At 42.5% G+C, this 17,500-nt stretch overlaps 1 protein-coding gene across 5 annotated transcripts in view; it reads right to left on the bottom strand.

Annotated features, from left to right (window-relative positions):
* Positions 1–6,044: 6,044 nt before the first annotated feature.
* Positions 6,045–17,500, bottom strand: part of LOC123995312 (serine/threonine-protein phosphatase 2A 56 kDa regulatory subunit gamma isoform-like) — a 122,665-nt gene continuing 111,209 nt past the window's right edge. For 3 of the 5 annotated variants that reach the window (XM_046298835.1, XM_046298834.1, XM_046298838.1), the window contains 12 exons: positions 15,817–15,927; positions 15,534–15,626; positions 15,299–15,429; positions 14,883–14,942; positions 14,677–14,785; positions 14,421–14,474; positions 14,001–14,171; positions 13,729–13,856; positions 13,510–13,611; positions 13,097–13,169; positions 12,647–12,757; positions 6,045–8,343 (listed from right to left, as the gene is read on the bottom strand). In XM_046298835.1, the coding sequence (XP_046154791.1) occupies positions 8,209–8,343; positions 12,647–12,757; positions 13,097–13,169; positions 13,510–13,611; positions 13,729–13,856; positions 14,001–14,171; positions 14,421–14,474; positions 14,677–14,785; positions 14,883–14,942; positions 15,299–15,429; positions 15,534–15,626; positions 15,817–15,927 (1,278 nt within the window). In that variant the 3' untranslated portion in view covers positions 6,045–8,208. Of the gene's footprint in view, positions 8,873–12,646; positions 12,758–13,096; positions 13,170–13,509; positions 13,612–13,728; positions 13,857–14,000; positions 14,172–14,420; positions 14,475–14,676; positions 14,786–14,882; positions 14,943–15,298; positions 15,430–15,533; positions 15,627–15,816; positions 15,928–17,500 lie in introns of all 5 variants that reach the window. The other 2 variants (XM_046298837.1, XM_046298836.1) reach the window with 2 other exon arrangements.

Below are 17,500 nucleotides of genomic sequence, written 5' to 3'. Positions count from 1 at the left end.
TACTCCCCGTTCATCCACGACTTCGTGGCCAAGCACGATTAACACCATCATTAAGTTTGCTGACGACAACAGTGGCCTGATCACCAACTACAATGAGAGAGCCTATAGGGAGGAGGTCAGAGACCTGGACAACAACCTCTCCCTCAACGTGAGCAAGACAAAAGGAGATGATCGTGGACTACAAGGAAAAAGAGGGCCAAATACGGCCCCAATCACATCAACAGGGCTGTAGTGGAGCAGGTTAAGAGCTTCAAGTTCCTTGGTGTCCACATCACCAACAAACTATCATGGTCCAAACACCAAGAAAGTAGTGAAGAGGGCACGACAACAACTATTCCCCCTCAGGAGACTGAAAAGATTTGTCATGGGTCCCCAGATCCTCAAAAGGTTCGAGAGCATCCTGACCGGTTGCATCACCGCCTGGCATGGCAACTGCTCGGCATCCGACCACAAGGCATTACAGTGGTTGGTGAGTACGGCCCAGTACATCACTGGGGCCAAGCTTCCTGCCATCCAATACCTATACACTAGGCGGTGTCAGAGGAAGGACAAAAAATAATCAAGGTCTCTAGTCACCCAAGTCATAGACTGTTCTTTCTGCTACCCCACGACAAGCGGTACCGGAACGCCAAGTCTAGGTCCAAAAGGCTCCTAAACAGCTTCTACCCCCAAGCCATAAGACTCCTGAACAATGAACAATTAATCAAATGGCCACCCGGACTATTTACATATACTTACATTGACTCGGTATCGGGGCCCCCTGTATATTTTTGTTATTTATTTATTATTAAATAATGTATTTTACTTTAGATTATTTTGTAAATATTTTCTTAACTATATTTTCTTAAAACTGCATTGTTGGTTAAGGGTTTGTAAGGTAACCATTTCACAGTAAGTTCTACACCTGTTGTATTCGGCACATGTGACAAATAAAAGATGTATTTGAAGAGAACTATTCCCCATTGTGTCAGTGAACAGACTCTGGACTAATCTCAACATTGGAGTATTTGACATATGAATTTGACCCTGGTCTGGTTCAAATGTGTAAACTAAGCACCCAGTCTGTTGGCTGTCCCATTTACGCAACAGGCAAACTAAAATGAGTATAGTGTTTCTAAGCAATGACAAGCCCCCATCTGCTCCATTGAATTAGTTTCATGCAACTGGCCCGTCTAGCAAATCTCTTCAGAATGTCTGGTTCACTATGATCGAAAGATTCCTTGTTACTTGTATGTGATTTCTGGTGCTGTGTGAATAAAGTGACCATTTTAAACCACAAGATGGTAGCAGACGGTAACAATAGGATGCTCTAGTTGATACTGGGCCCCGGTTTCAATGCTTGGAAAATGCTTGTTGCTTCCTTCCTTTCAGACATCATAGTTGGTGTAACTCATTTTTTTTTTTAAGACAGGAAACCAAAGTTCCAATATACTCATTAGCACACCAGTATGCATGACAATGAGACAAAACATAAAGAGGTCATACATGCTCAAAAAGTCCTACAATGCATTATGACTGCATCATCAGGTTTATTGGGTGTTCTACCTAACTTTGTTTTTTTTTTCCCGGGAAGCCCATTTCAAAACTATTAAATTGCTTTCTTTTTTCATTTTTATAAAATTATTTTCAGGATGAGAACATTTTATCAATGTAAACTTAAAACAAAAATCAGATATGTAGAAAATATTTTAAATTGTAAGGTCACCTTTGAAAACTAACAATTATCCAAATAAAAGCTAGACAGTCAGGGAGAATCTAAAATGTACAAAAATAGGCATTAAAACAGGTTTCCATCCAACCTTAAGAGAGTAAAGTACTTTTTGTATTTTACAGCAACAACCTGGGGAAATGAATGAGCCAATTGGAAGCTGGGGATGATTAGGTGGCCATGGTGGTATGAGGGACATATTGGGAATTTATCCAGGACACCAGGGTTAACAACCATACTCTTAGTGACCACAGAGTTAGGACAACTGTTTTAATGTCCCCAACACAGGTCAATGTTCCCAATCACTACCCTGCAGCATTGGGATATTTTCATTTAGACCAGAGGAAAGGGTGCCTCCTACTGGTCATCCAAAACCACTACCAGCAGCATTTGGTCTTCCATCCATGGACGGACCACGACCAACCCTGCTTAGCTTCAGAGGTAAACCAGCAGAGGGATATGCTGCTGTCAAAAATGCATGTGGGATAAAAAATAAATCATGACAGGCCTGGTGGAAAAATTATATTTTTCGTTAAACTTTCCAAATGTCGACAAAACTAAATACTCTGTGTCGGTAAAATTAGGTGAGAAATGTCAGTGGAAACGCTTATGTGCAAATATTGATATAAGAACCATCATATTGAAGTAAACCTCCCACTACGACTCGTCAGGAAAGCATGCAGTTAATTAGGTAAATGAGAATTTAACCGAAAAGGGTATTTTTATGTGAACTATGTCATCTCACACAGCCTTTTATCTGGTGAGAAAATGCACTTAAAAAATATATATTTTAGAATATTAATGTTAAAAATCAGTCACCAATTGGATGGAAACCTAGCTATTCAGGAGTATTTGTTATGGCATGTGGCCACCATTGATTGTGTTTGTGTCACAGATGGCATAATTAATGCCAGCAGCATACCACTGCTGGCTTGCTTCTGAAGCTAAGCAGGGTCGGTACTGGTCAGTTCCTGGATGGGAGACCAGATGCTGCTGGAAGTGGTGTTGGAGGGCCAGTAGGAGGCACTCTTTCCTCTGGTCGAAAAAAATAACTCAATGCCCAGGGCAGTGATTGGGGACACTGCCCTGTGTAGGATGCCGTCCTTCAGATGGGATGTTAAATGGGTGTCCTGGCTCTCTGAAGTCATTAAAGATCCCATGGCACTTATCATAGGGGTGTTCAACCCTGGTGTCCTGGCTAAATTCCCAATCTTGTCCTCAAACCATCACGGTCACCTAATAATCCCCAGTTTACAATTGGCCCATTCTCCCCTGTAACTACTGGTAAAATAAATCAAATTAGCCATGTAGAAATGAAAAAAAAAAATGCTTTAAATCTAACATTTTATTTCCGGAAAATGTGTAGAATTCCACCTAGTTAAATTTGGTAACCAACCGCCTGAAACCCATTGTTATGCATTATACCTGCAGACTTACAAAATAATATTAACAATAGGTTCATTGTATGCTAGATATTGGAACAGTCAATAAAACAGCTCAGGCGTTAATGTAAATCGGTATTGTTTGCATAAAGCATAAGTCATTTAAATGTTTGAGAGCATAATTAGTGCACAATTGTATTTTTATAGTTTTACTCTCCGATAGACAGCACTGCTATAAAATGTTTTCTGATATGAGTCAGTGTATGCCTTCTGTATTAAAGATGAAAAACAGGCTTCTAAATGTACATATTCTCTCTGGGTGTTGTGTGGAGATATAATATTCTAGTCAAAGGCAATCTCCAGATTCTGCGTGACGGAGATGAGGTGGAAACATTGATAAGTGATCATCCGTATATATGGACACAGAACTAAATAAGGATAGGGGATGTAGTTCGTCAAGGAGTAGTCTCACATGGCCATCCTTCCAAATCGTGTCACAGGCTTCCAAGGGTAGTGAATGAGGAATTAAGCGGCAAATCATGAAAGCACTATGCCTGTTCTAGGATGAAAATATAAAACTCACATGTTCTCTTTATTTACCATATACAGCTAGATGTACACCACTGGAAAATTTGGATAAAAGCACACAATGCAGATGTATGTAGGAACTCATCACATACTTTACAATGCTTAAACAAAGAAAATCTTGGATTACAAATCGATAAAAAAAATAGAATCCAAATTCAAAACTGTTCTAAATGCATATAGGTCACGTGTTGAAGTCTGTGCCACATCAACTGTGGTAGTTAATAACCGTTGTTTTCTGTACACAGGGGACATTCTGTACAAAATATTACATCTACCATGTAGTAGCTATAACAAAATAAAAGTACCTTATATGTACAATATTAGATGAGGCCAATTATCATACAGGGTGTATACCAAAAGACACAGAATCATTATTTTCAAAATAAACAAAACCATACAGTGCCTTCGCACTGTAAGTATTCAGAACCCTTGACTTTTCCCACATTGTTACTTTAGCTGTATTCTAAAATGGACAGAGAAAAAAAACTAGTGAGCGATCTACACAGAACCCCACAATGACAAAAGGGAAACCCGTTTTTAAAAAAAAGTTTGCCAATTTATAAAAAAAAAAACAGAAATACCTTATTTACATAAGTATTCAGACCCTTTTCTATGAGACTTAACATTGAGCTCAGGTGAATGCTGTTTCCATGGACCATCCTTGAGATGGACTCCAACCAAGTTGAAGAAACATCTGTGGTAAATTCAATTGATTGGACATGATTTGGAAAGGCACACACCTGTCTAGATAAGGTCCCACAGTTGGCAGTGCATGTCAGAGCAAAAACCAAGCCATGTGGTCAAAGGAATTGTCCGTAGAGGTTCCGAGACAGGAGTGTCGAGGCACAGATCTGGGGAAGGGCACCAAAACATTTCTGCAGCATTGAAGGTCCCCAAGAACACAGTGGGCTCCATTCTTAGAGGAAGTTTGGAACCACCAAGATCCTTCCTAGAGCCTGCCGCTCAGCGGTCTGGGGAGAAGGGCCTTGGTCAGGGATGTGACCAAGAGCCCAATGGTCACTGACAGAGCTCCAGAGTTCCTCTGTGGAGATGGGAGAACCTTCCAGAAGGACAACAATCTCTGCAGAACTCTACGAATCAGACCTTTATGGTAGAGTTGCCAGAAGAAAGCCACTCCTCAGTAAAAAGGCACGACAGCCTGCTTGGAGTTTGCCATAAAGCAACTAAAGACTCTCAGACCATGACAAAGAAGATTCTCTGCTCGGATGAAACAAAGATCAACCTCTTTGGACAGAATACCAAGCATCTGGAAGAAACCTGGCCCCATCCCTACATGGAAGCATGGTGGTGGTGGCATCATGCTGTGGGGATGTTTTTCAGCAGCAGGGACTGGGAGACTAGTCAGTATTGAGGCAAAGATGAACAGAGAAAAGTTCAGCGAGACCATTCCTGGAACAGGTTTTCATCACACTCAGGACCTCAGACTGGGGCAAAGATTCTCATTTCAGCAGGACAACGACCCTAAGCACACAGACAAAACAATGCAGGAGTGGCTTCGGGACAAGTTTCAATGGCCTTGATTGGCCCAACTAGAGCCTGGACTTGAACCCAATCGAACATCTCTGGGGAGACCTGAATATAGCTGTGCAGCAATGCTCCCCATCCAACCTGACAGAGCTTGAGAGGATCTGCAGAGAGGAATGGGAGAAACTCCCCAAATACAGGTGTTCCAGGCTGGTAGCATCATACCCAAGAAGACTGAAGGCTGTAATCACTGCTAAAGGTGCTTCAACAAAGTACTGAGTAAAGGGTCTTAGTACTTATGTAAATGTGCTAGATTTAAAAAAAAAAAAACAATAATAATCATTTAAATATAAAATTTGCCCAAATTAAAAATACAAAAAAAAAAAAAATCTGCTTTGTCATTATGGGGTATTGTGATTAGATTGATAAGGGGGAAAACAACTTAATACATTTTAGAATTAGGCTGTAACGTAACAAAATGTGGATAAAGTCAAGGGGTCTGAATACTTTCCAAATGCACTGTATGTAAAATAGAGAGCGCCACAGAGGCTACAATATTAAAGCAATTTGATGAAGAACAACAGTCACCAACAGAGTCCTCTCTGCTCTCAGGACACTGGGAACAGCCAGGGATCCATTCACATTCAGTCAACTGAAATTCCAATTATCCTCTCTGAAGCAATGAGGAACATTTGTATTTCAGATTACTTCCTTAAATTGACCCAAAACCCTGGTGCCATGCAGTTTTTTTGTTCCATCTATAAAAGCACTCTATATCTCCTTTTAGTAATTTTACAGCAAAATAGTTGGGGGGTGGCATACATTTATGGTGAATGATATTCTTTAAGACAAAGAAAATAATCTAGAAAGAGACAGTGAAATATCGTGATAGTAATATATTTACAATTTGCACATTCAATCTGAACATCAGAGTTTTTGCAGGCAATGGAAAAGACCCTGCACACATCCAGAAATAGTGTCTCACACACACAGAGCTTCTCTACAGGGATACAGCCAGAGTGCATGTCTGTCTGGGGACTCAAACAATGGTGCATCTTAAAATGGCACACTATTTCCTATATAGTGCACTTCTTTCGATCACGGTCCATAGGGGAATAAGGTGCCATTTGGGGGACATCCTAAATGGAACAGGGCGAGGGGTAATAAGATCAGGTTGAATGAGAAGCATCCTTCTCTACACGTTTTTCATCAGGCACACAGAGGAACTGACGTAACTAAACAGATCAGACAGCACGAATGATTCATTCATTTTGGATCTTGGGTTTTTATTCTTCAAGTTTTATCAGGAAGTGCTTCTATCTTAAGTCTTTGGGGCTTACCCACTCCTCTCTAGCTTGACCACAATCATTGATCTGCTTTGTAGATTTAACAAAAACAACTTGTATGCGTTTTACACTAAACATGGCCCTACATACTCTGTGGGTAGGTGTGAGTGTCATTGTGTTTCAACGTGCGTCTCTGTGGTCTGTTGGGAAGCTAATGCTAAATTGAACATGGTTCTGCATTCACATAACACTGCTATTCTACCCTCAGTTTAGCCACTTGTACAATAAAGGCACTATGAAAGGAAAGGCTTGTGATGAATTTTGACTGACTACAGACAGAATGATCTTATGTGACTGAACTAGGCTACTTAGTTACCAAGGTATAAAAGCAACATCAGAAAGAGAGGGGTCTTGGTTATGAAGAGTAGAGAGCAGTGAGGAGCAGGTATTCCTCTGTGTGTAGCCCAGTACAGCTCCTCCCACACTACAGCTCAATGGGAGTCTGTAAACACTGAACTAGAACACAGACCTCAGCTTTCACAACACTAACATGACTTTGATGTCTTGATCAATACTGATTACGAATGAAGACACGAACAGACCGATAGGGAATGGGATTGACGTGTTCACATGGACAGTAAACTCCAATGGATCCAGAAAACAATTGATGTGCTGTGCCCTCAGTCTTAGAAAACCATTAACCATTGTTCGAAACCAACCAAACACACTGCAACTTATTGCCTACAATATCATACAGCTAAGAAAGGGTGGATAAGTTTTTTAAAAAGCAAGAAAAAGCAAGCGTGAGGTTGGAACCAAACTAAGTCTGTACAGACCAGCTGATGTCCAGTGGACAGAAGAATCCCCCTTTCACTAAGCGAAGCACATTTAGAGCCACAACTTTATTACGTCTCTTGGCGGTCCCCAATAATTCCCCTCCCATCAAATCAATCCTAGCAAAACAAAATAAAAATATTACGCTTATGGCAATAGCAGCAGTAACTAGGCAACAAAGAATAAACATGAGAGAGAAGGACTGTGCTTTGCTCTCTATGCTGAGAGAGCGAGAGAGGAGACTAAACTGCTTCTTCCTTCACCCATTACGTACAGTATGCATCTATAATACATGTGTCTGCCAATCATATTGCCAGTGCACATGACATCTAGAATGAGGATGAGAGAAAAACAGAAAGAATCCAACAAATTAAAACAATAACAGAAGACTTGAGAAAAATGACCACAAGGGGACAGCACTGCTTTTACAAGACAGAGAGAGGGAGGGTGGGCAACAATGTCATGTTTCGTGGTCATGCCATACAGCCCTGTGCCATTGACATCTCTGGGCAGGGCTGTAGCGAACTGGGGAACACTTCAGAGTTGGACTGGTGGAGTTGTTTGAGCTGCAGCTTCTTTCAGCCAGGCCATTCTGTTTTGTTCTATTCTGGACCTTGTCTGTGCTGGACTGTTCTGGGCCCCCCGGGGCTGGTCTGTCTGTCAGTATGTGGTGTCTGACTGTGTGACTGTCTGTCTGTCAGTATGTGGTGTCTGACTGTGCGACTGTCTGTGTGTGTGTTTGTGTGTGTGCGACTGTGTGTGTGCGTGTGTGTGTGTGTGTGTGTGTGTGTGAGAGAGAGACTGCCTGTACGTCTGTATGTGCAACTGTCTGTATGTGTGCGTGCGTATGTGTGTGTCAGAGAGAGAGAGACTGACTGTACGTGTTTGTTCGTGTACGTGTTTGTTCGTGTACGTGCGTGTGTCTTTAGTGTCCGTCGTGTGGTGTGACCATATCATTGGCCCTCCGGTGCGTCTCCAGGGCCTTGACGGTGGAGATGTCCTGAGGCAGCTCAGACTTCCTCCTGACCAGCGGACGCTCCTTACGCTCGTTCCTCTGGAGCTTTCGGGGGAGAGGGAGAACAGTTATAGAACAGTCAAACCAAAATCTACAAAGTAGTAAGGAATCACGGAGATCATCCTATGTGGATGTATTCTCCAAATAGCATGTACGAGGTTGCGCTGGCTGTTAGCCTATTCAGCGTGGTGTCTAAGCAAGCTAGATCCTCCCGTCCCTGATTGTTATTAAGCTGCTGCTAATTCGCATAAACGTCGGACTCTTTAGTCACCGACAGTTGAATTCAGAGTTCGGGGAAGCATCACGACTGTGTTGCTTTGTGGATGTGAGGTGCAATTTAGGGAAAATAAGATGCATCACTTATTATGCTGTTATATTGCACATGCAGTGAGAGAGGAAAAAAATGGTTCTTTGTTAGTTGTAATTTCCCAGACGGACGTAAATGTTTCACCATTAAAGATCCCAGCTCAGTAGCTAAACCACATTTAATTTATCACATGCTCCGAATACAACAGGTGTAGGTTGACCTTACCGTGAAATGCTTACTTACAAGCCCTTAACTTTATTTCTTGAACTGCATTGTTGGTTTAAGAAAAAATAAATAAATACATTAAATATATTTAAACTATATTTAAATTAAAGTTACAATAACATAATAACAAACCTACAGTGCCTTACGAAAGTATTCGGCCCCCTTGAACTTTGCGACCTTTTGCCATATTTCAGGCTTCAAACAAAGATATAAAACTATTTTTTTTTGTGAAGAATCAACAACAAGTGGGACAGAATCATGAAGTGGAACGACATTTATTGGATATTTCAAACTTTTTTAACAAATCAAAAACTGAAAAATTGGGCGTGCAAAATTATTCAGCCCCCTTAAGTTAATACTTTGTAGCGCCACCTTTTGCTGCGATTACAGCTGTAAGTCAATTGGGGTATGTCTCTATCAGTTTTGCACATTGAGAGACTGAATTTTTTTCCCATTCCTCCTTGCAAAACAGCTCGAGCTCAGTGAGGTTGGATGGAGAGCATTTGTGAACAGCAGTTTTCAGTTCTTTCCACAGATTCTCAATTGGATTCAGGTCTGGACTTTGACTTGGCCATTCTAACACCTGGATATGTTTATTTTTGAACCATTCCATTGTAGATTTTGCTTTATGTTTTGGATCATTGTCTTGTTGGAAGACAAATCTCCGTCCCAGTCTCAGGTCTTTTGCAGACTCCATCAGGCTTTCTTCCAGAATGGTCCTGTATTTGGCTCCATCCATCTTCCCATCAATTTTAACCATCTTCCCTGTCCCTGCTGAAGAAAAGCAGGCCCAAACCATGATGCTGCCACCACCATGTTTGACAGTAGGGATGGTGTGTTCAGGGTGATGAGCTGTGTTGCTTTTACGCCAAACATAACGTCTTGCATTGTTGCCAAAAAGTTCAATTTTGGTTTCATCTGACCAAAGCACCTTCTTCCACATGTTTGGTGTGTCTCCCAGGTGGCTTGTGGCAAACTTTAAACAACACTTTTTATGGATATCTTTAAGAAATGGCTTTCTTCTTGCCACTCTTCCATAAAGGCCAGATTTGTGCAATATACGACTGATTGTTGTCCTATGGACAGAGTGTCCCACCTCAGCTGTAGATCTCTGCAGTTCATCTAGAGTGATCATGGGCCTCTTGGCTGCATCTCTGATCAGTCTTCTCCTTGTATGAGCTGAAAGTTTAGAGGGACGGCCAGGTCTTGGTAGATTTGCAGTGGTCTGATACTCCTTCCATTTCAATATTATCGCTTGCACAGTGCTCCTTGGGATGTTTAAAGCTTGGGAAATCTTTGTGTATCCAAATCCGGCTTTAAACTTCTTCACAACAGTATCGCGGACCTGCCTGGTGTGTTCCTCGTTCTTCATGATGCTCTCTGCGCTTTTAACGGACCTCTGAGACTATCACAGTGCAGGTGCATTTATATGGAGACTTGATTACACACAGGTGGATTGTATTTTTACATTACATTTAAGTCATTTAGCAGACGCTCTTATCCAGAGCGACTTACAAATATTTATCATCATTAGTCATTTAGGTCAACATTGGATCATTCAGAGATCCTCACTGAACTTCTGGAGAGAGTTTGCTGCACTGAAAGTAAAGGGGCTGAATAATTATGCACGCCCAATTTTTCAGTTTTTGATTTGTTAAAAAGTTTGAAATATCCAATAAATGTTGTTCCAATTCATGATTGTGTCCCACTTGTTGTTGATTCTTCACAAAAAAATACAGTTTTATATCTTTATGTTTGAAGCCTGAAATGTGGCAAAAGGTCACAAAGTTCAAGGGGGCCGAATACTTTCGCAAGGCACTGTATATACAGGGGGTACCAAGTTAATGTGTGGGGGTACAGGTTAGTCGAGGTAATTTGTACATAGGTAGGGGTAAACTGACTGTGCATAGATAATAAACAACGAGTAGCAGTGTAAAAATAAGGGGGGGGGGTCAGTGTAAGTAGTCCGGGTGGCCATTTGATTATGTGTTAAGCAGTCTAATGGAGCATTTTAGACCTAGACTTGGCGCTCTGGTACCACTTGCTATGCAGTAGAAGAGAGAACATTGTCTTGCTGTGTTTAGACCATGATAGTTTGTTGGTGATGTGTACACCAAGCAACTTCAAACTAACTCCTGACCCACTACACGACAGCCCCGTCAATGTTTAATGGGGGCCTGTTCAGCCCTCCTTTTCCTGTAGCTAACGATCAGCTCATTTGTCTTGCTAACATTGAGGTAGAGGTTGTTGTCTTGGCACCACACTGTCAAGGTCTCTGACCTCCTCCCTATAGGCTGTCTCATTGTTGTCAGTGATCAGTCCTACGACCGCTGTGCCTTTCTAGGGAGTTTTTCCTAGCCACCGTGCTTCTACATCTGCATTTCTTGCTGTTTGAGGTTATAGGCTGGGTTTCTTTACAGCACATTGTGACATCTGCTGATGTAAAAAGGGCTTCATAAATACATCTGATTGATTAATGATTGTGTTGGAGTCATGCTTGACCACGCAGTTGTGGGTGAACAGGGAGTACAGGAAGGGACTAAGCACGCACCACTGAGGGGCCCCCCATGTTGAGGATCAGCGCGGCAGATGTGGGGATGTTGTGTTGTTGTCTACCCTCACCACCTGGGGGCGGCCCGTCAGGAAGTACAGGATCCAGTTGCAGAGGGAGGTGTTTAGTCCCAGGGTCCTAAGCTTAGTGGTGAGCTTTGAGGGCACTATGGTGCATCCTTGTTTCTCACTCCCACCTTTGATAATGAATGACCTCCAATTGTTTGATTGCTAGAAGTAGTGCCTGGTCTTATGGAAGCATTAGACTGATCACACATCCTCTTCAAGAGACGGGGGAACAGTTACACATCCAGAGTCCATCAACCTAAACAAACCTTCTCTAGTCCTTGATAGTCCTCAGTGCTGCTAGAATTCAAATAGCACGTTTAACTAGGTCTATCACGTCTCGACTAGATCTCAACTTGTATACCCAACTCAGCCCAATCCATCATGTCCTAGATATGTAGTAGTCCTGTATGAAGTGTATACTATAGTATACATTACCGTCAGCTCTCCCCTGCCTTAGAAATGTGAGCCTGCCTATAGATATGATTCTGCCAATAAGTACATCACTCACAGCCCTCTTCCCCGACCCTCTCCAACCTACATTACATTCCAAATGGCACCCTATTCCCTATGTAGTGCACTACTTTTTACCAGGGCCCATAGGGCTCTGTTGAAAGTAGCGCACTATATAGGGGATATGGTGCCATTTATGACAGCCTGGGCAGTAGGCAAGGAGAGGGCTGTGAATGGCGTACTTCTACTCCTACCCATGCTGCACTACTCCTGTTCCTACACGTCTGTCTCCACCCCTCTTAACCCTTAGCCTACAATTTCTGCACCCCAGCGGGAATCTAATGAACATAATAATACAAAATCCCCATCAACATCTGACTGTTGAAGTTAGAGATGTTTTTGCATGAGCAGAGTCTCAAAACACCACATTCGTCGATATCACCCTCTACCTTCAGGGCCCTTTAAAATTACACATCTAATAGCTACATGATACTTGGTATGACCATCTTAAACAATTCCATAATGTTAGCTTAGAACACCCCCCCACCCAGGCTTAGACTCCAGGGTTAAAACTGCAACAAGGTGTGACAGGAAGCACCAGATTCTGATGCTACATTTCAAACAGCTCGGGAGACTGTGCTCTGAACCTTCACATGAACAGTCGAATTCAATGCACTGACTGCATGGAGGACGTCAGAGGAATAGCACGCTAGCCCGCCCGCCCCCCCCCCCCCCAACACACAGTACCTGCGTGGCTTCTTCCTCTATGGTCTTCTTCAAGATGTTAACATCCTCCATCATTGGTCCGTCTGTCTCCATAGGACTACCCAGGTCTGACGGGTCCACGTACACCAGGAACTAAACACACAAATGCAAATTAATTACTTAAAAATCATACAATGTGATTTTCTTGATTTTTGTTTTAGGTACACTTCAACTGTAAGGGACTGAATCTATGATAAAAATTACAGACCTCTAAATGCTTTGTAAGTTGGAAAACCTGCAAAATTGGTAGTGTATCAAATACTTGTTCTCCCCACTATATGTATGTGTATGTATGCATGCATATACGCATACACTACTGTTAGTCGCTCTGGATAAAAGCATCTACTAAATGACTAAAATGTCAAATGCTTAAGAGAGCAAGAGACAACGGGGCTGGATTAAAATACACAAGGAAAGATGCTTAGAGCTCACCTGAGGGTTGGACTTGGCCAGATTCTCAATCTTCACCCACGCCTCTTCTCTCTCTTTCCACTTGGCCTTCTCTCTTCACACACACAAACAGGTTTAGAGAGACAGTGGAACAGAGATCAGACGACAACGGGGGAACAGATCAGACAATGACGGGTTTAGGGAGACAGGGGAACAGACATCACAACGACAGGTTTAGAGAGACGGGAACAAAGATCAGACGACAGCGGAACCGGCAACGACAGCGGAACCGGCAACGACAGCGGAACAGTCATTTCAGAGCCATTTCAAGATTAAATCTGCTACGTGGAGACAGACGTAGAATGAAACTATGTGGGTGGACGTTGCGAATGAATGAACAGTTATGACAAAGGTTTTATTCAGTGTGTGTGTGTTTAGAGGTAAAGTAGTCTTACTTGTTCTTCTCTGTTCTGAACTGCTGTGTGCAGTCATCAAACAGCTTCTGGTTCATCTCCATGAAGAGCTTCAGGGCGTTGTATATCAGACCGTGGATCGTCCTGCACACACACATTAACCACACATATGGACCCATGTTTACTTCTCGTTCACAGGGCAGCAACAGAGAGACGGAGAAAGAGTCTGCTCCATAGTGGTAGGTTAGCAGAGTGACTCACTTGTTCCAGTGGGTCTTGGAGTTGAGGTAGAGCGAGGGGAACATGATAGGGAGGATCCTGGCAGCATTGTCACTGATCAAACTCATGATGTACTCATTGTTCCAGTAGTACAGCGCTCTCTCTGCCACCTGATACACACACAGAGAGAGGGATGCCTGGTAAGGCCACACCATAGCACAGATAACCACACACACACACACAAGCCTGAACATGAGCAACACACGCATATGCACAACACACACTGCACGAGTTCCACCAGATCAACAACACACCTGGAAGTGAGGGCTGGACACACACTTGGCCAGCTGTCTGAAGAGAGGCTCCATGACCTTGACAAACTCAGAGGGTTCGATGACGTCCAGGATTTCCTCCAGCTCATTGAGGAACATCACCTCCTTTGGACTGTGCGTCTTCGGCCAGTACTTCAACAGAGCCATCACAGTCTACAAGATTAGTCATACATTAATACTTAACTAACCAGTCCCTCCCACAGAGCAGTGGGTCTAACTAACCAGTCCCTCCCACAGAGCAGTGGGTCTAACTAACCAGTCACACAGAGCTGTGTGTTTTGGCCACTGTCTAAGGAGAAGATTCACACAGTCACACTAGGCCAGCATTAGAGCAAAGTACTAATCTCACGCATTCCATGGGGGAATGGTGATTTTTGCCCAGCAAACAGCAAGATGTCTTACCGGTTCTGTGAGAGTGCTGTCCTTCTCTAGAAACTGCACCACACAATAAGCCAGCTAGAAAAGACACAGAAACAAAAAAGCAGATTAACTACAACCATCATGTCGACACCGCTTAATACAACTAATAAACGCTTATTATAACCTATAACACATATAGGCCTAATCAAAAGGTTTATTGTATTGCAGGCCTAAGGCTTTAACTGCACGGTCTTTAACAGTAACATGTTTGAAACCAAAGGTAGTTAGGGATAGCTACCTGTGGGTGATAGACACTAAGGGATTTGACTTTGTGTAAAGGCAGCAACACTTTCAACAGGAAAATCTTGTGCTCCTCTTTCAACGGTAAGGCAAAGCCATTGATTATGCTGCAAACAGAAGGATTTGAAGGTTGTGATCAGCAATGTAACACTTCTGATCAACACAAAACAGTATAGGCACAAAAACGATTAAAGAACCACATACCTTCCTAATATTTCCAATAACTCTGCTATTCCGTTATGACGTTCTGTTTCATAAATGAACCTGGAAAGAGATGACAATGTCAAAGCAGAACAGAGCAGTTCAATAAATGGTAATTTAAACATTGGCATTCGCCATGTTGTGTCTCCCTGTTCAAAGGCCCTTAAATCTTTGGTCTTGCCCATTGAATGTCTCAACTGTCTCAAGGCTTAAACATCCTTCTTTAACCGGTTTCCTCCCCTTCATCTACACGAATTGAAGTGGATTTAACAAGTGACATCAATAAGGGATCGTACTGTAGCTTTCACCTGGATTCACCTGATCGGTCTGTCATGGAAAGAGCAGATGTTCTTAATGTTTTGTACACTCAGTGTATGACAATACAATTTCATAGTACAGTATTATGACCATTTACTCACTTATAGAATATGTTATTGATCTGTTTCCTGATGTACGCTCTCAGGCCCAGGAACTTTCCGTAGATGCGATGCAGAGTGGTCTTTAGAAAGTCCCTTTCCCTAGGGTCTTCACTGTCAAACAGGTCTAATAGCTGTGGAGACAATGCAGCAGGTGACCTTAGATCACATGTACTTTCTCACAATCTCACATTCTGTTTATTTACTTCCAGTGAGAAAAGGTCCAGTGCTTAGCTACCTGCATTACAAATTTCTGGTCGATATACTTCTTGGCCACATTTGGTTGAAAGTCGGGAGACTCCAGAAACCGGAGGAAGAACTCGTAGACGAGCTGGAGAAAGAGCAGAGGTGTACACATCAGTGGTATGAAATGGTGCGCGTGTTCATTTGCTTGTTTGTGTGACTGTGCGCGGTGCGCACGACCGTGGCGTGTGTGCGTGCGCGCAACTGCAAGTGTGTTGCGGCGCCGTGCGGTACGTGATGTGCTTGGCTGTGCAGTATGTGTGACTGTGCATGTTTACCTGGAGGTGTGGCCACGCGGCCTCTAGAGTGGGCTCATCCTCCTCTGGGTCAAACTCAGCCCCTGTGGGGTTGGATGATGGAGGCAATGTCCTGAACATGTTCACTGCAAACTGAAGGACAGACAGACAGGCAGGTCACGACACAGCACTTCATATTATTACCATAAGGGCTATTGGAAGAACTATCCTAAGCATGTGTCAATGGTTGGCCAACTCCAGCACTTTGGAAACTGACATTTTGGGTGTCTCAAAATTAATACTACCATGCTCTGCTCACACGGAGAAAACATTTCGAAGTATGCATCGCTGCAAGCTTCAACGGAACGTATTCACAGAAATATGACGCAACCACATAAAAAAAACAAAAATGATTGAAATCAATGGAAGCCGTTATTTTGGGCTGAAGAGAAGAAATAACAGTTCATTCTCAAGTCAGTTTGCCAATTCACATCTCTTATGTTGCCGGACTACAATATTTTATCTTGATACGTTAATAAATACAGTGTTCATTTGTGCATGTTTACCTGCCTACAATACCCATTGTGCAACCCCATAGTAAGTCAATAGGTTTAACTGGCCACAAACAATTGGTAACTAGCTAGCCACGAAGAATTGACAGCTCGTCATCTAGATTGCATAACATCGGTTATCAGTCATTTTTGCCTTTTAAACTAGCTGGCTAGCTAGCTAGACGATTCACATATAGCTAGCTGATCATTCCGAAGTTTAGTTTATGTAGTCTTGTGTCGTCTGTATTGCCATTAGACTGGCTGGCTCGCAGCAGATCAAGTCTTACAGGCAGTAATGCGTTACAGGGCAAAGTTGTGCTGAGGTGACTGAGGCACGAACAGCTCGTCTCCCGACTCGTGTAAGTATTTGTAGCTAGTAACAGATTATATGAATGTTTTCACAGAGTACTTGCAGGCTGTGTCGTAGCCCGTGGCAGGCTGTGTCGTAGCCCGTGGCAGGCTGTGTCGTAGCCCGTGCAGCCATGGGCCATGACGAGTGCTAATTAAGCTAGCCCGCTAACTTGGTCAGCTTTCTAACCATGGTCCATGAGGGTTAACAACCTATAGTTACAGTACTAGCAAGTTACCTTTTACTAGTAAACAAGTATGGTCATTGTCTAGGCTAATATTTTATCTTAATGATAGTAAGTTGCAAGCTAATGCATAAACTTAAAACAAGTGGTCTCTTGCTGAAGTTAGCTAGCTTGTTACTTTCGTTAAATGTCTGTTAGTGTTTTCACGACACCAACATTTTACTAACGATACCAGGCCAAGCATCACAATCACAATTGAGGATGTGCTACACCAAAAACCTGGCAGTGATACTCAATATATTATATGAATATATTCATATTCAAATAGCTATGCAATTTCTACTTGCACATCATCATCTGCACATCTATCACTCCGGTGTTAATTTGCTAAATTATAATTACTTGCTACTATGGCCTATTTATTACCTTACCTCACGCCATTTGCACACAGTGTATATAGACTTTTTTCTATTGTGTTATTGACTGTATGTTTTGTTTATTCCATGTGTAACTGTTGTTTGTGTCGCACTGCTTTGCTTCATCTTGGCCAGGTCGCAGTTTTAAATGAGAACTTGTTCTCAACTAGCCTACCTGGTTAAATAAAAATATTTAAAAACTTCTACTCAATACAACCCACTGATT

This window comes from Oncorhynchus gorbuscha, linkage group LG14 (assembly GCF_021184085.1).
Source record: "Oncorhynchus gorbuscha isolate QuinsamMale2020 ecotype Even-year linkage group LG14, OgorEven_v1.0, whole genome shotgun sequence".
NCBI classification, from domain to species: Eukaryota; Metazoa; Chordata; class Actinopteri; order Salmoniformes; family Salmonidae; genus Oncorhynchus; species Oncorhynchus gorbuscha.
The sequence above is the reverse complement of the archived record's forward strand: the minus strand, read 5'-3'. Positions and strand labels throughout refer to the sequence as shown.